General features: G+C 42.5%; 3 protein-coding genes across 3 annotated transcripts; 2 read left to right on the forward strand and 1 right to left on the reverse strand.

Moving 5' to 3' along the window:
* Positions 1 to 1,018: 1,018 nt before the first annotated feature.
* Positions 1,019 to 6,957, reverse strand: LOC115371625 (F-box only protein 40-like). Its single transcript, XM_030069086.1, has 6 exons — positions 6,934 to 6,957; positions 4,393 to 5,586; positions 3,785 to 4,071; positions 3,276 to 3,407; positions 1,855 to 2,191; positions 1,019 to 1,237 (listed from the first exon to the last, which is right to left on the reverse strand). The coding sequence occupies exons 1-6, from the start codon at positions 6,955 to 6,957 to the stop codon at positions 1,019 to 1,021; spliced, it is 2,193 nt and encodes a 730-aa protein (XP_029924946.1).
* A 54-nt stretch (positions 6,958 to 7,011) lies between these two features.
* LOC115371627 (F-box only protein 40-like) lies at positions 7,012 to 13,167 on the forward strand. The gene is made up of 8 exons (XM_030069087.1): positions 7,012 to 7,023; positions 7,638 to 8,208; positions 8,400 to 8,962; positions 9,510 to 9,689; positions 10,225 to 10,466; positions 11,416 to 11,547; positions 11,872 to 12,205; positions 12,955 to 13,167. Exons 1-8 carry the CDS (start codon positions 7,012 to 7,014, stop codon positions 13,165 to 13,167), a joined length of 2,247 nt encoding a protein of 748 aa, XP_029924947.1.
* Positions 13,168 to 15,091: 1,924 nt separating this feature from the next.
* LOC115370975 (coiled-coil domain-containing protein 92-like) lies at positions 15,092 to 17,985 on the forward strand. The gene is made up of 4 exons (XM_030068075.1): positions 15,092 to 15,393; positions 15,836 to 15,984; positions 16,128 to 16,175; positions 16,898 to 17,985. Exons 2-4 carry the CDS (start codon positions 15,855 to 15,857, stop codon positions 17,650 to 17,652), a joined length of 933 nt encoding a protein of 310 aa, XP_029923935.1. The 5' UTR covers positions 15,092 to 15,393; positions 15,836 to 15,854; the 3' UTR covers positions 17,653 to 17,985.
* The last annotated feature ends 596 nt before the right edge of the window (positions 17,986 to 18,581 follow it).

Below are 18,581 nucleotides of genomic sequence, written 5' to 3' on the forward strand. Positions count from 1 at the left end.
TTTGCTCAAGCGAATCAGACTTTGAAATTGTCCTTTTATTTTTATAACAGAAAGCCAAAAAGTGGAGGATTCACGACCAGCACTCCCTCCAGGCTTGGTGTGGCTGTGCATGACAGTTGAACAGGTGAACCACATCTAATAATTTATGACACTGGCCAAATGCAATAACATCCTGTAAGTCATCTTGTCAGTCAAGTTCTGCATCAATCCCTACAGCCCTGCTGCCAGCTTACCCTTTTCTTCCAGACATACCTGTAATGCCATGAGCTATAAACCAGATGTTTCATAATACATAGCATATCTCATTTTGTCATTCGGTATGTCCAAAAATAACTCTAAGTGAAATTATTTCAGTGGCACACCAGTTAAATTGCTGTGGTTGCAGGCAATAATCTAGACCAGCTTCTCGGTGAACTTCAGGGAAAATAATCATATAGTTAAGAAAACTAACAGCAGCAAATACATTACAACCAACAAAGAAGGAAATTAACATTATCTATCAGTGTCACAGATGATATTAATATTGTTATGTATTTTTTATGCACTCTCATGTAAAATGTGACAGTTCATCATTTGCCTGGAATCAGTTCACAACTTCATAAGGATTGAGGCCAAAATGTTGTAAGTGAAGTATAAAAGACACTTATTTCCCTTGGTCTGCCTGGTGGAGTAGTGCACAGAGGACATTCTTTAGTGTGATTATGGGTTCAATAAACTATACATACACACAATAAACACACAGTATGCCCAGTAAAGAACATCCCTCTGGGTATTACTGTTTTTTATATGATGATTACCAAATGTGTTTTTTCCAAAGCAGCATAGCCTACGTCCACAAGCCTAAAATCAGGAGAAAACAAGAGATACTGCTAACTATTTCCCTGGCTACCACAAGTGATGGTAGCTATGGAAACCATTAAATCATGGCAACTGGAACACCTCTTTGACCAATCAAATTGCTTGGCTGATACTGTCTACTGTATTATCACAGATTAAAGCAGGAAACGCTAATATGCTGCTACATTATAATCTTCTTCCTCTGGAACAAGCCAACCAGAGTCGGGCCTTTGCAAACTGAATTGACGTGGATGTTTTCTGAGATGCGCGGCAGCAGGATACGCTCAGTTTTGTTCTCTCTCTGGTAGCAGGGACACACCTTTAGGTGCTCAGACATGGGCGGCACATCTCGGAAGGACCACCTGTCCACTGGGGAGAAGAGGGTGCTGAACTGCCATACCTGAAGTCACAGAGAGAGAGAGAGAGAGAGAGAGAGAGAGAGAGAGAGAGAGAGAGAGAGAGAGAGAGATCTTACTTGCAGGAACACCTATATCTGAAGTCTTAACACACTAGTTAGCTAACAGGTGACACAGAGAGAGAGACAACTTATACAGTTTTATATATATATGTGTGTGTATGTATGTGTGTGTGTATATATATATATATATATATACATACATACAATTGTATATATATAATTGTATATATATATACATATATATATATATATATATATATATATATATATAGCTGATGATGTGATCCATCCATATTGCTGTAAACACAATTCATCAGTGCCTCTGCATAATGTGTTGAAGTTCTAATGTTATTGTAATGTCCATGTCAGCTAAAATAAATTTAACTTAAAATAACTGACGGTGGAAATTATTGCATATTGTTTATCTTTATTTATCTTTATCTTTGTTTATTTGTCTGTATATTTCACTTCATGAGGGATGGGTTGCCACAGATAGCTCATGAAGTGAGGTGGCCCTAATACACCACACAGTCGTCCAAACATATAATTCTACATTGCACCACTAAGAAACACATGCAGTCACTCTTTTAGTGACCCACCGTCTGTTTTACCCTCCACTTGGCTCCTCCATGTGAGTAGGTCTTCCTCTCCCAGCGGAGAGTGACCATCCCTCTCTCTTGCAGCAGAGAGGAGCACACATCCCTCATGAGCCGGGACACCAGGGCCAGCTGGGACAGGGACAGACTGTCCAGGAAACTGGCCATGTGGCACAGCACCTCATAGGGCAGAGAGCTCAGAGAGTCCTCCCCTCCTACTGCCCTCCCTCCTCTCCTCCTCTGGCTGCTGCAGGCCTCCACTGAGCTGCTGGGAGGCTGGGAGCCCTGGTCCAGAGAATCAGGGATGGTCGGACGGAGGCAGAAACTGCCCAGCTCCTCACTGCAAAAAAACAAACAAAAAAAAAAACGATGACATCATAGTTCCTACATGTGGATTAAGGTTTATTTTTAAAGATTCAAAAGATTCATTGTAATGTATCTGACAGGGTTTTTTGATCAGTACCAATAAATCAATAATTCCTTTGCCATACAGAGATGTGTTCTCTGTTTAAAAAAAAAAAAAAAAAAATGGAATTTCAAGACACCATTTCCATGCCCCTCACACAGTCCCTCAATTTCCTTTTATTTTCAACTGCTCCAGTGGAGGACAGTGGTGCTATGAGCAATGCATTCAGTCAAAGCAGTCAAAGCTGTATTATTACAGCACTTACATCTTTGTGTCTGTTGGATCTCTGAAAATGTGACTTTAAGGGGATGGAGTGCAGGGCGCAGGGTAGCAACTTGGAGTTAAGGAGATGCTTTCTCTTGTTGTAATTCTGATGCTGGGATATTTAAAAACAAATCTATTTTTGCAATAAAGGTTGCAATTCCTACTGATTGCCAGGAGAGACCAATAAAGGTCATTCGTTACTTAGACGATCTTTTAAATCACAATAAAATGAAAATGCCAGCATATTTAACCGTGTAATGAATCCCAAGGAATTTATTTAATTTGAATTTAAATTTATTTAAAACATATATATTTTTAATTTAATTTAATTTAATTTAATTTTATTTTATTTTATTTTATTTTATTTTATTTTATTTTATTTTATTTTATTTTATAATGATAAGTGTCATTATTTTACTCCCTGGAAAAGAGTATATTTTCTTAAATGTTGACCACATGCTGAACCAGCTGGTGTGAATAAAAATTTCAACCAGCGACAAAATCATATTTTCAAAACCGTACTGCCCCTGTCATTGAATAAAACTGCCCTTTGCCTTTTGAAAGATTCCCCTCCACATTAAAGCCCACCCCAACATCCTGTTTCAATGGGAAATATGTCAAATTGAGGAAACAGGAGGCTATCAAAATGCTGAATCACTGTGATTTGAAGAAATTCTGCATGTATAAGATTGCTGGCAAGTAACACACCTTAATAAGGATGAATTATAAACCCTATTATTTTTTTGTTTCTCACTTGTAGATGACTGTGGCCTCTTGTGTGGAGGGCTGGAACCTCTTCTGGCTGTAGGTGCAGCCCAGGTAGGCAAGGGGACATCTCTGCTCAAACCAGCCATTCACACACATCTGGATGTCACTGTGCACGTTCCTGGACAGGAGGGTGAAAGGACAGATCAGCAAATACTTAATAAAGCCTTTTCTCTAAGTTTCAGCAAACTTAAAAAGTTCCGATTCAGCCTGAATTACCTAGTTTTGACTGCTGACAATGGTTTTAGCGTGTTTAGCATATGGGTGGAGGTTAGGTTTATTCAGATTGCGTCACATAATACGATATAGAAAAAAATTATTACATTTTGTTACAATGGTTGTGTTTTTACTGCTGTAATTGTATTCCTGTCTTGTCCTCCTGGGAGCTTGAAAACAAGTGCTGATGATTATTTTCAAATGTTGCTCAGGTCAGGGTCAGATCATGTTACCCAGAAAAGAGAAGAAAAAAATAAGTCGGATTTGAAAACAAGCACCTACTTGTAGTGACTGCCATATTCTCTGCGATGGAAGGTGTGCCCACAGAGGAAGGTGAAGGCGGAGCTGGCTTTGTGGTGTCGGCTGGTGACGCCCTCCACCTGCAGCTGAAGGTGCAGCTCCAGCGGTTTGCCCACAGTCAGGTCGGCCAGGCAGCTGTCTCCCCGAAACGGAGCAGACAGGAAGTTGTAGGTCTGTGTTCCTTCATCTTGGAGCAGAGCATCAGTGCTTGTAGCTTCGGCAATAAGATGGCCCCTCTGCTCCTTCTCCAGGGAGCACATCAGCGTCGCCTGGGGAGCAAATCAAACACACATGAGATTGTTTTATGGTGGCCTCTTTTTTATCAGTGGATATCAAGCATAAAAGAATGATATGAAGGTATTAAGATAGGAGCCCATACTGGCATTTTATGTGTTGAAAACCATCTGAAAAAGCTGAACCCTTGATTCTTATTTTTCTTGAAGCAATAATTATTTTAAAAGGTTGATGCTTTGATTTTCAAGAGAATTCCTCTGAAAATGGTAGACTGAGAGATGGAGTTGTTTTTTAATTGTTTTGGGTTTTTTTTTTTGTTTTTTGTTTTTTTTTTTTGTAGTGTTTCTTTCTCTCACCTGGATCTCCTCCCATACAGGCATTTCCTCTAGCGTCACCCCAAGGTCGCTGGTATCCACAGCACGGGTCTCTCTCTTATAGAAACTAGGGTTGCGGATGCGACTCTGCCTGGCTGAGAAGCTGGTTGGGATTTTAAATGTACGCACTGTAATAATTTTCATTGGCTCCACATATCCATAAACAAATTTCATTTTGCTGTCTTTGGGACAGGAGAGGGAAGATGTGGAAGGGAAAGCACATTTGTTCTTGTTCTGCCTGCAGGGATCCATGCATGTGTTTGATGCTGCAGCACTCATACCATCATCTGGTGTCTCTTTATCCTCTTCCTTAAGAGTGGCCAGCCCTTTCCCTTTAGCCATCCCTTGCCCTTTTCTGCCTGCTGCAGCTGCCAGACCAGCTGTCCTGCAGCCACCCATCTCCATACTGAACATGCGCTCATAAGCACTGTAGCTCTCCAGCAGCTCAGGGTTCAGATCTGAGGAAAAGGCAATAGCCTCCCTCTCCTCTTGGGTGAGCTCCCGCTCGGGCTCTACTTCCATCTCATCCTCTTGTTCATCAGTGGTGTGGATGGCATACGGGTTTGCAGATACCCAGGTGTTACACGCTTCCTCAGGAGCTGCCTTCTGTTCCGCTTCCTTCTCTAAAGCAGCCCTTTTTTGCTCCTCTTTTTCCTTCTTCCTCTCCTCCTTCCTCCTCTTTGCCTCCCTCTCCTCCTCCTCCACACCCTTGATCAGCTCAGGGAAGAGTTTCTTCATCTTTAGGGAGTGGAACAAGTGGTCTTGGTCTTTCAGGGCCAGGGCCAGGTCCAGACACCCCCCAGACTCCCTCTCCTTCAGCAGGTTTTCATGCAGCTCTATGTTTGGGTGACTATGGGCGTCGTCGGCCGGCCAGCGGTTCCATTCCATGGAGCAGCTCACCACACTTGCTGGACAGACCTGAAGATGTGCCGCCTGCCACGAGCGAGTCATGTGGAGCGGGCAGCCGTACTCTGCATTAAGGCAGGGCACCCTCACATTGGGACAGAGCAGTAAGTGTTCCTCCTCTTTGCACAGGTGGAAGGAAGCTCCACAGAGCAGGCGGCAGGAGATGACTGCACAGGACACTGAGACCTCCACTCGAGCCCTGCAGCGCCGGCTGTAGCAGGACTCACAGTGGACATGCAGTCCCACTTTGGAGGCCCGTGAACGGCGACTCTGTGGGGATCAGCAAGAAAAAAAAGAGATCAAAATGGATCAACAATGAAAGAGGACTAGGATTACAGCAGAGCATGTAATATCTGACATGTTAATACTGGACATACTGTAACATCATCAACTAGAGTGTACAAATGCGCATTCATTCAACGTAAAAAAATGATCTCAAATATCATCTGTGACTCACCATGTCTGCAAGAGGTTGTCAGTATGTTACAGAAGCTATTAAATCCTGTAAGATTAACATGGTAGAAAATCAAAACATAGATTTATGCTTTAACTTATGGCACAAAATAAGACATAGTGCAACACAAAATTGGCGATCAGCAGCATAAAAATAACACAGTATGAGAAGCAGTAACACCCCCCTACCCCACCCCCTACATTAATGCAATAGCTTTGGACCATCATGCACTGGACAGAGAGCAGTTGTCACTTGGCCTGCATTCTCGAACTCTAAAGCACTCAAATAAAGAAGACCTCATTAAAACTGCTGCTTCTTTTCCATTGCCCTACATCCATATGAAGAGGTGATACTTGAAGTTATGTAGTTTTTGCATTGTAATGTATGGTCCATTACAGTAAGGCTCAGGTATTTCTGCAGTGGCAATGTAAGACTGACCATTCAAAATCAAAATTGTTCACTGCACAAGGAAGTGCACAAATTACAACACACCAAGAACAGAATTACACAGCTACTTCTACAGTTTTATTACTTGTGTCTGCATATTTCTTCAGAGAAAACACTCATATATTAATAATCATGAGCACTGTCATCATGCACTTTCACAGTGGGACTTAAGCCTGATCTGAAAAAGGTCTTACCAGGGTGGAAACGTGAACATGTGTCCCCTCTCTTTGGTTTTATAACTTCAAGTCTCAGAAATCTTACATGAGTGAACAGGCAGGTTAAAATTAGCCAAACAACCTTCTGCTCCAGCAGGGGACATAACATAACTCTCTTTCTCTCTCTCTCTCTCTCTCTCTCTCTCTCTCTCTCTCTCTCTCTCTCTCTCTCTCTCTCTCTCTCTCTCTCTCTCTCTCTCTCTCTCTCTCTCTCGCTCTCGCTCTTTCTCTCTCAGCAGTGGTATCAGATTGCAGCTTAGGGAAAACCAAACATTTTCATGAGCAATCTTCACAGCTATAAAGTGGGATTATTGCTTCATTCTGTGTCTGAAATGAGTATGTGCTTCATGCAATGTGTGTCTGCACAAGTAACTGTGTTTCCAGTACATAGTTTATCCTGTTTGAGTAAATCCAATGAGAGATACACATACAGTGTTTTGATTATTTTAAGATCTCCACTAGGGGACACTGTACGGGCATTAAATATTTGGTGCCACTCACCCTCAGTTTGTCTTTGCCAGTCATGTTTAGTTGTCATCTCTTTTTGCACAATGTAACTGAACGGGATGGGTGAACGAGATGTCCGCTGATGTAAGTCACTAGGGTGTCTGGTAACCCACACTTTCTGAGTCGGCTATGCAACATTTCTCAGTCGGCACACAGATCTATTTATAACACACATTCACATAGACACAAGTTTTAAGGCACAAGATGTGGTGCAAGGAGTGTGCTTCTTCCTCCTTCCCCTACTCTTACAGCGGTAGGCTAAAGTCTCTAATATGCTGGTTCAGTTTTCTTGGGCACTGCAATAGTAGTGCCATTGTATGTTTATATGCAGTGTATTTGTTAAATTAATTCCATAGCGGGCATGTTTATTCTAGCATTTTGCTGTGTGACAAAATGAGACTCGCAATGTCCCCTCTATTTGCAGGATAGGTCAGCTGCTTAAGATACAAACTGGCTCCAGAGGATATACAGCATGGTATGTTGTGCAACTGTGCCACAGTATATCAGTACCTTTGATCAGTTGATGACTTGTGCATATTGTAAAATGTGTTTTCTTAGTTTCATGTACTTAATTTATGTACCTGATTTGACTTTGTTATGTATGTGTCAAGCTAAAATTTGTTGATATGATATTTTTCTTGAGTTTAACAATCTGTCCATCTCTTGGGCTCTCTGTTTTCCTCTCCCCACCCGATCAGAGTCGTCGTTCACGGGCCTCCAAAGCGGGACTGCATGTCCACTGTGAGTCCTGCTACAGCCGGCGCTGCAGGGCTCGAGTGGAGGTCTCGGTGTCCTGTGCAATCGCCTCCTGCCGCCTGCTCTGTGGAGCTTCCTTCCACCTGTGCAAAGAGGAGGAACACTTACTGCTCTGTCCCAATGTGAGGGTGCCCTGCCTCAATGCAGAGTACGGCTGCACGCTCCATATGACTCGCTCGTGGCAGGCGACACACCTCCGGGTCTGTCCAGCAAGTGTGGTGAGCTGCTCCATGGACTGGCTCCGCTGGCCGGTTGATGATACAAACTCACACAGCAACATTACCCTGCAGAAGAATGTGCAGAAGGAAGATGAGGGGCAAGGCAAGGCCCTTGATTTTGCCATGGCAGTGGTTGACCAGAGAGACCTCTATGGCCGCCTGAAAATGAAGCCCCTTTTCCCAGAGCAAATGGAAGAGGAAGAGGAGGAGGAGGAGGCAATAGAGGACCAGAAACAGGACACGGCAACAGGGGGGATTGTCACTAATGTCCTCACAAACAACAGTACTGATGAAGGTGAATCACAGTCCTAAATACTATCTATCTATCTATCTATCTATCTATCTATCTATCTATCTATCCATAAAAATGTAGTTATATCAACGCTATATCAGTTTGTTGGTAAAATGTCTATTCTCTACTTTTCTCTTGCTTTTGCTGGTGTCTTTACATTCCTCAGTCTACCCTCCTCCCCTGTGTCTCTACAGCTATTTCTGCAGATAGTTTGCGTGTGAATGGTGCTGTTGAAGAGGAAACTGTTGGTGAAGAGGAAACTAGGGAAAACAATCCAGGGAAGAGGTCGGGCATCAACATAGACAAATACAATCTGTTGGAGATGATGTTCAATATGGAGAGAGGCGGATGTGCAGCTGCCCAGGAGAACCAACACAGTCCCAAACAGAACACAAAACCTGCTGAGCAGGGGAGGGCCCAAACAGGCGCAGATTCAAACGCTGAGGAGAAGAAGGGGAGTGGGGTGAAAGAGAAAAAATCAGGTTCAGACCAGAGAAGTACAAAGACAGGAGGGGGTGCTGGAGATAATAACCAACCACAAGTAGACACAAGTAAGACAGGACTGGCCCCATGGCAGGACGGGGTGCTGGAGCGTTTAGGAAAAGAGCTGAGCCCACAAGAGTTAAACATGTACCTGGTGCACCACGGGCGTATGCTGCTCACCTTTGGACAAATTGAGGCCTGCACACCAAGAGAGAGAGACTTTGTCTACGGTAACCTGGAGCCCATCCCAGTCCAGACTCTACGCTCCTTCAAGGTGATGATTTAAGGCTGCATATAACATCCGTTATATCAGCCTAAAATCCCCAAATCTGCAGTATAGGAGAGCATACCATACCCAATATGTGACACCCAGCAGATTCACCCTGCCTGGTGTCAGATAGGGTCAGAAAAAAAAACTGACAAATGGAAACTTTAGAGTAAAATGAAAACCTATTTAAAAAAAAAAAAAAGTATAAAAAAAAGTATTAAAAAAAAAAGTCATAGACCCACCAGATTGGTAAAACCTGCACTATCTGCAGTTTGCTGACATCATTTTACAGGATTTCTGAACACCAAAGGTCAAAGCTATCAACAAGCCACATCTTGCCACAAATTTGAGCAACCAGTGTGTAAAGTTGCATGGTGCAGCGTTAAAATAAACATCTTCTACAATCTAATGAACAACATTATATTCAGCATGCTACTTATTCATATAAGTCATAGGTTTTCATGGCTAGGAGCCATGGCAAAAAGATTATTTGATTGAACTGTGTTGTGTTGAATTACACTGTAATGTTTTATATTCTATTGTCTACTCTGAGATCCCTGACAGCTACCATTATAGGCGGCGGGTGCATCTGTATGACACGTCAGCATGGGCCCAAAGTGAGGCTCGCAGTGTGGACACGTCCGACCTTGGGGCGAAGGAGGAGGACTGGCACTGTGACGAGGCAGAAGCCACCCTGCTGGGCTACACAGAGCTAGAGGTCATGGGTCACAAGGTCAGTAAAAGGTCTTAATCCAATTTTTAGACCAAAATAATCTTAGCAAATAAACTCAACATGTACCACTACCAGAGCTGTTTTTTTTTTTTTTTTAAATTAGGTGAACACTAGAAACACTGGATTTCTGTAATGTTTATGTTCTTTCAGTTTGCATTTTTTAGTGTCATATTATCAGTGATTATATGTTTGGCATGCTCTATTACATAGCTGATGTGGTTTGATGGTGGAAAATGAATCATGAAAATGGCAGTGGTGGCAATAATATTAAAACACTAGTATAATTAATTTGAATGTCACCTCTACTCTTCCTTAGTCAGCGCTCAACGATAACCATCACACACATCAAACATTTTTCATTTGTAAAAACACCCAGATAACAGATAATTTAAGTACATTCACCGTGTTTCAATGTTTTCCTTGGAAACTCAGCAGCCTCATGGCCATAAAACTACTTCTCCTTTAACACGTCACAGTTCATAAGCACTGTGTGCTTACTTGGATTCATCAGGGTTTGTGCATTTTAACCATGCAGATCAGCGAGACAAAGGGAACCGATGGGCTCTATGTTGATGTGGGAACACAAACGCACGTGTTCTGCACAGCACCATTTAAAGGGAACACAACCCTGGCAGACGTGATGGTAGAAAGGCCGCTGAAGCTTCATCTCCAGCTGCAGGCAGAGAGTGTGAACAGCAGACACAACAGGGCCAGCTCTGTCTTCACTTTCCTCTGCGGACACACCTTCCACCGCAGGGAGTTTGCCACACACTTCAGGTGTGTGTAAATCTGCTATTGTGGCTGTATTCCACTGACATGCCTTTCCCACAAAAAAGTTCTGGTTCTTGAGCTGGCTAGATTTAAGATTCTTGGAACCAAGGTGCAAATTAAGGAACCAGCCCACATTTCAACCGTTTTTTGGAGTGCAACCATTCCATCATCAATTGTGGGTGTGCACAACAGAAGTAAATATTCGTGGTGTCATGGTGACCCCGCCTGCCTGCTGTCACCTGCAGCACAGAGCCCAACCTGTCATACCTGTTGGAATAATTTACCTATATAATCTGAGTCTGCTAGGTTTCAGATTGAGAGTACTAAACTTTAAATCACGCTGGTACCTTGGCCAGTGTGGTGACTCTGTCCCACAGAAATGAGCAGGATGTAATGGAAAAAGCAAGGCTGCAGTGTGAACCAGAATGGAACCAGTTCTTTGTTGGAGGAAAAGTGGTATGAGATTCTTGTTTGCATGACCCAGTTCAGCTCCTTATCTCTACCATGTCATTTTTAGCACAAGCAAAGATTTTTATAACACATCATTTTGATTGTCTACACTCTATGTGGGAGTCACTCATATAACTCAGATGATTAATGTCAAAGTCCCAATACTTAACTATTTTTTACCATTTCATCACAGTTTCCTGAAAATAATTCCAAAGTAATTCAGTTGTTCAGAATAGGCAGTTTGACTGATTTTATGCTAATGAGCTGCAGCTCAAACTGACTGTCTTTCTGGGTGTTGGGATTTCAGCTCATATTTTTTCAGCTGTTAGATACAGTGACAAATTGCTTACACATGTTACCTTTAAAGTAATGAATGTGAAGTTGTGACATGGAATTCAAGATCTGCGAATCAAAAAGGAGTTTAAGCATGGTGTTAACTCTGAATGGAAACACAAAGCATATTTTTTTCCTGAAAGCAATACATGCTGTCATCATTGCAATGCAGGAACGTGCACAGTGACATCCAGATGTGTCTGAGCGGCTGGTTTGAGCAGAGATGCCCCCTCGCCTACCTGGGCTGCACCTACGTGCAGAGGAGGTTCCAGCCCTCCACACATAAGGCCACAGTCATCTACAAGTGAGCACATCTCACATTCACCAATTCTGACCTGTCAAAACTATAAAAAAGTTGTACATATTTTTACATTAATTTCTCAACAGAAAAAGTCCTTGTTGGACTCAAAGCCAGACTTGAAAACTGAGAATTACACTGGCTCATATTGTGAACCAAGCTTAATTAAGCCTACAACTAAATATTTTGTTTAAGTGTAAATCTCAGGCTGGTGTAACCTGCCCTATGACTTCTTTCATTTTGAATCCTACTTTCACTCACCCAGTCCCAGCCTTTTATACCAAAATTGAATACATTTCCATAACTTAATGATTGCTGTACACCTTCTAGCCAGGAGCTGGGCAGTTTCAACTTGCGTCCAACCATCCCTGACTCCCTGGACCAGGGTTCCCAGCCTCCCAGCAGCTCAGTGGAGGCCTGCAGCAGCCACAGGAGGAGAGGAGGGAGGGCAGCAGGAGGGGAGGACTCTCTGAGCTCTCTGCCCTACGAGGTGCTGTGCCACATGGCCAGTTTCCTGGACAGTCTGTCCCTGTCCCAGCTGGCTCTGGTGTCCCGGCTCATGAGGGACGTGTGCTCCTCTCTGCTGCAAGAGAGAGGGATGGTCACTCTCCGCTGGGAGAAGAAAACCTACTCACATGGAGGAGCCAAGTGGAAGTCCAAACCAGTAAGATAAAACTGTTTTAGCAATACTGCCTTGTACACATGTTTGAAAGATGTAAGTGGGGTGGGGGCGAGAGTGAAAAGTGGGGTGTGTGTCTATGATAAGGGATCATCCCTGTCTAATTCTGATGTTTCACCTCTGGCACTACCAAAGACGAAAAAACCTGCCACATCACTGTTTGAGATGTGACCAGAATTGCAACAAGGTTGAACATTTTAGCCGCCAAAGGGCAGTGTAACAACTATTTTCTGACACTTTAAGCTGGGTGATAAATAATTTAAATCAGTTAATTCAGACATCTGTTTTAAGTTGATGTAAAAAAAAAAAAAAAAATCTGAATTGTAAAATCGAGATTTTTGACTATGTATGTTATAACGTTGTAAAAGCAGCTGAGTGCTCTGTCAAACAAGCCAAATAATTCACTCATGTACACAGAGGGTGCATGCCCAGAAATGCATGTGCGAATTGCCAGTCATATGATCATGCCCACTAAAATTTCCATCAGTCAGTGTTAGAAAAAACTTGATATTTTATGTTTTTGGCCATATTGCCCTACTATACTTGAAGCAGATGCAACTTACTTCAAAATAATTTTAAAATTAAGTATGACATTTTTCTATATACACACACCATATAACGGTACAGCTCATAAAACATTATTTACTTTTGATTCACCTTTGAAGGCACTACTACCAGCTGTGACCCTTGCTTTCCTCTCCTTTCCCTGTCTTCTCTTGTCTGTGTCTTTTAAGGTATGGGAGTTCAGTCACCTCTTCTCTCGGGTGGATTCGTGGTGTTTTGCAGATGTCCCTCCTATATCTGCTCATCTAAAAGTCTGTCCCTACTATAAGACGTCTCTTCACAGTGAACCTGTTCCCCTCCCCAGCATGAGTGAGCAAGAGGGGGGCAGCCAGGAGAGACAAAGCCTGGTCACCCTCTTCAGGGGAAACAGCTGGCAGCAATGAAGAGGACAGCCAGTTCTACCTGCTGCAACTGAAAAGCATGACTATTTATCTCTGTATGCTTGCAACCATAGCCATATAACAGATATACCTCTCCCATATAGTCTAGTCAAGTCTAGTCTACTACACACTGGTATGGGACAGATATAGGAATGAGCTACCTAAACCAAGGTACTGATAATATTACAGTTGGTAGTATGAAACATTGCTCAAAACAAATAAAACACTTCAATTTGTGCAGGATGTGTTGCCCTTTAATTTTCTCCATTTAAGGTCATGTAATTAATATACAAAGAGTTTGACTGTAACAATTTTGGCTACAACTTATTTTCCGAACATATTCATATCCCATATTACACATCACATCACAACTAAATTCAAATCACATTTGTATATTGTCATGATTTATGATACAGAAACATGTGAACTGCCATCTTTGATCCCTCCTCCCTCCACACAACCATCACACCACTAACCGCGTAAACAAAAATCTATTGGCTTTTCTGAAAAGCATAATTTGTGTCATTCTGAAAAGATGCCATTCTAACATAACTAACATAAGCAAATTGAAAGAAAGGGTGGATGAGCAAGAGCAGGGGGGTCTGTCCTCCACAGGATGAGAGCTCAAAGGTATATGAGGGGCGATTAATGCCACAAAAGAAGGGAAGAAGGATCAGTATTATTACCATTGATGCTATTTTGAATAGGATGCAACAGTTTAATAGACACATGGTTTGATTTATGTTGCAGTTTTTGGGTCATAATTTCAGTTTTGATTCAGTTTGTCTTGTACATAATGGAGAAAAGAAACAGCACCATTTCTGATGTTCTCTGTATGTTGTCTTATTTACCAAAATAACATTTTTTGTTGTTGTTGTTGTTCAAAGATTTGGGTTAACAAAATGACATCAACAAATATTCTTTCAAAGGCAGAAGCCTATGTAGACTATTGAAAACAAACATAAAAATAATTTCAGTATATTCATTAATTCACCTCTCATAGAGTGGACGTGTTTTCAAAACTGCGCTTTGTTGGGTGTGCTGTGTATCGGTTCATTCATTTATATGGTTCATTTTTTTCCAGTTCAGTTTTGCACTGTATTTAACTTTTTTTTTTCTTTTGGTTCAGTTTTGCACACCTAATTTTGAGTTTAAAAGTATATGCTTCGACTTGCTTGGTTTGGCTTGTGACTCATGCTGGCAGAGAGCAAAACAGAAAAGGATTATCTTCAGGTCTGAGTTTTTTTTTTTTTTTTTTTTGATACAACATGCTCAGTGAAGAATGAAAAATCTCACAGCATTAAGTTCCAAACAAAACCATTACTGTTACTGTTAAGAAATTCCTCAATCTGTTCTCTTTAAACCCCCTCAGTCACTTGAATGTATAACTTACATTGCATAATCAATGCAGTTATGGCATGTTTGCTATATTTTATGGGCTACCTCTTATTCCCTCACTGGGTAAGGACTTTATGGTTAGCCTAACAAGTCAAGTTGATTTAATTTGTGCAGCCCAATATCACAAATTACAAATTTGCCTCAAGGGACTTTGCAGCAACACAACATCCTCTGTCCTTAGACCCTCACATTGGATGAAGAACAACTCCCTAACAAAAAAAAAAATAACAGGGAGAAATAGGAAGAAACAACCTATTTCATAATTAATCAGTCCCATAGACAGCAACAATTTGTCAATAATTGCAACTTTCTTTTCTCACACAATGTCCGAACACAATTTTGATTTCTCCAGTGTTTTCATAGTAGCACTTCCTCTAATGCTGAAATGTAGACTGTTTGCTGCATCATTGGTTAAATCGTCCAGGCAGCAGAGCCTACAGCTTCAATGTCAATGATGCTTCTCCTGCCTCTGTGCGGCATCAATCACCCCTCATACACAGATGCTTCGTTGTGAAGATGGCAGCAACATCCTACCCACGTACATCCAGAAGGTTATGGGGAGGTTATTTCGACTCTTGACTGCAGCAGGATTTGTTCGCACTCCGAAAGACGGCAGCCAGTCCAACAACCAGCGACCACAGCGATGGACTCGTCGGCGTGAAAGATCCACTATAGCAGAGCGCAAGCGATCCAACAGGCCTTTTGCACACTGGACGGTTTTGCACCGGTCTTTTGTTTTCCCCAGCTCTGCTGAATCAAGGACAGAGATATCAGACGAAGATAGGGAATCCATGCAAAACGCTCTGACTTGGATCACACTTGAATATCAAGGTAGGCCACAGTCAATGACTGCATAAAGTTACAGGTACACGTACCGACAAGCGGGCCATAAATAAGAGATGAGCGGTGTAAACAGAAGCAGCAAGCTTTTCTAATTAGTGGCGATGATCAAACTGAATGAAATCAAGACAGATGGCTACAGTCTTTCAGGGGACCAGATTTCACTTTTGATTGATAAACCTATAAAATGTTGTAAAATGATGCAGAACATGTATCATTGTAAAACCAGGTCTAATTGGTAGATCATATTCCAGGGAAAATAATACTGTAAAGCACTATAGGGTCACTATAACTTGTTCATGAGTACTACAGACACACTGTGAGTCCTAAAGGAGTATTTTGTGAATATCAGAGTGAATCGGAGTCTAATTTGCGGCTTTAATGTTGAGCAAACAGTCGTGTCAAAACTACCAAACAGTATCTCTCTTTGCAGGATCTGTCGGTGGTGAGCCATGGAGACAGGGAGGCTGGAGCAGCAGGTGGCCAGCGTGGAGAGAGGCATTGCCTTCCTGAAACAGGAGCACCTGGCCATGCTGACTGGTCTGCAGCTGGAGATCACACACCTGAAGAGGCGCTGCCATGGTCAGCCAGGCACTGAATATCCCTACATCTCTTATTTTGCTTTTTACACTCTTGGCTGCCTTTTTGCATCCCCGTCTCTGTGTCCGGCTCCCTCTCCCTCCCTGTGTGTCCATCTAATCTGATTGTCTTCCTTCTTTCTGCAGATCTCAGCGGTGAGCTGAACTCTAGGTTTCCTGACCGGACCACAGCAAGTAAGACATTACAACTCCTTGCTGACAAGCTGGAAAAGTGATATGTTGGAGATACCGAAATTTTATATTGTAATTGGATGAGGAGGAAAGCACAGAGGCTGTGCAGAGTAAGATTGGGTATCGGCAAGGGTTTGATGATACAAAATCACTTCATTACAGTGAGTTGCATTATTGTAAATAGTATATTTGACTGAAATTTACACAAAACAAAAGCTTCACAGCGCTTCATCTGAGCTTTTAACATCAGATTATTTGCACTGGTAGTATGTTTGACAGGACAAACAAGGACAAACTAGATAGACATTTAAATATTTAGATAGAGAGATATATAGACAAAAATGATCATTCCTAATAACATTCAGCAGTTGTAGAACTTACCCTGAAATTGTAGTTGTATCACTTTGTCATATACTGTCAGATTTCACTGAATAATAGAGCAAGTGACAGAGCATGGAAAAGCATAAACATGGGATGAATGTGAGAATGGTGATATGAGATTGGATTGATAAAAAAGATGAAGAGAGGAGAGATAAGGTATAGAAAAACCGATCAAAAGCTGATATCTCTGGGATAAGATGACCCCAGGATGTGCTGTGACTTGTGCTTCTATGCATTCAATATACAGTATCCATATAGATCCATATAGAATCTGAATGTATGTGTGTGTTTTTGCATGTGGGTCTCTACCTTCTGGCCCACGTGTGTTTGTTTGTGTATGTTAGATGAGGAGGCAGAGCTGGCAGCACGCTGCGAGGCTGCGGAGCGTCTCCTAGAGGAGCAGCAGTGCTTGATGGTTGCAGTGCGTGGGGAGCTGCGAGCCAGCCGGGCACGAGCTTCAGCACTCGGCAGGAGCCTCAAGGAGGAAGAGCGTCGCTTCCTGGAGGAACTGAAACGCCGGAGCCACAAGATCACAACGCTGAGCCGTGAGCTGCAACGCCAGACCATCACTTCAGCGGCCCTCTGCCACGAGCTGCACACTGCACGCCTAAAACTGTACCAGCAACGCCAAAGCATGGAGGACACTGCCGGAGGGAAGGAGGAAGCCCAAGGAAAAGAGGAAGAAGAAGTAGGAGGTGGAGCAGGAGAAGAGGAGGAGGAGGAGGAGGAGGAAGAGGAAGATGAAGAGGATGAAGACAATGAAGATGTTGAAGGGGAAGGGTCTGACTGGCTTCTCTCTCCACCTCCTCCAGCCCCTCCCAGCCAATCAGAGGAGAGGCATCGGAGGCGTGTGAGTGTGAGGGAGGAGAGGGTCAGAGCTTGTGTTCCGCAGGAGAGAGTGACATCACCACAGAGGCCACACCCCATGCCAGACCCCGCCCTCTTCTTGGTGCCGCTCCGATACAGGCTCCTTCGCTGGAAAAGACCAATCAGAACGCGGGACTGGGAAGGGCTGGATGATGAGTGGGAGGACATAGAGGAAAGCGGAGTGCACAGGAGGGTGGACATGGGAGCAGGAGAGGGAGAGACCGCTCTGTGACGAAGCAGAAACAGTCGACTTTGTCTTCCAACATGTCTTGAAGTCAGCCAACATCAAACACAGTTCTCTATCTATCTATTTTCAGACAGTTGTTTGCCTTGAGACAGAGGAGATGTAAATGACTGGTTGCTTATAGATATCAGGAAGCAAGATGGATAGCTGTAGTTGGTTGCACCAAAGTGTTTGATGTTTCAAACCTACTTCAACTTAAACATAGATGTGATCTAATTTGTGTAATTTAAAATTGTGAAAAATTGGCTGAGTAAAAATGACAAAAAAAAATACACATCAGTGATTCTATTTCATATGATAACCTTTTGAGTTGACACTGATGATCACGGCTTTTGCCTGTAAGTAGTAGCCTTGCCTTTGGGTCTGTGAATACATATGATATATTGTCCAAAGCGGAAAACTGCTTTTTCACTGCACTAGCCTTATTTCAGGTTCTGAAAGCTACTCGAGGAAGTTTAGGGACATTTTGTATGATTTGCACTTTATTAAATTCATGCAATGTGCCTGGTAATGGCAAAAGAGCATCTCTGTTGTTATGTGTTCTGTTTTCAAACCTCTCAAAAACTTTAAATGTTATGAAATATATTGACGTATGACCTGTATCTCTCAACTGGTTTTGTAATAAGATACAAATTATGCTTACAATCCAAACATCACTTTCAAAAAACATGCACCCATGTGCTGCAATACCCTGTCAGACTGGCTCATGACAAATTTCTGGGTTTCAACTCATCAGATGAGAAACACTCTCAGACACATGGAGGAAGCGCCTGCTACCAGAGATTTCATGTCTCGTGGTACCATTGGGTGGCAGTAGAACCAAACCCAGAGTTGGTATGAAATTTTGAGTGTTTAATTGCTGACAGTGGTTTAAAAACAGCAACTGACTGATTTTGCACTTTCATAACAGTATGTAA

Source organism: Myripristis murdjan, chromosome 14 (genome assembly GCF_902150065.1).
Source record: "Myripristis murdjan chromosome 14, fMyrMur1.1, whole genome shotgun sequence".
NCBI lineage: Eukaryota > Metazoa > Chordata > Actinopteri > Holocentriformes > Holocentridae > Myripristis > Myripristis murdjan.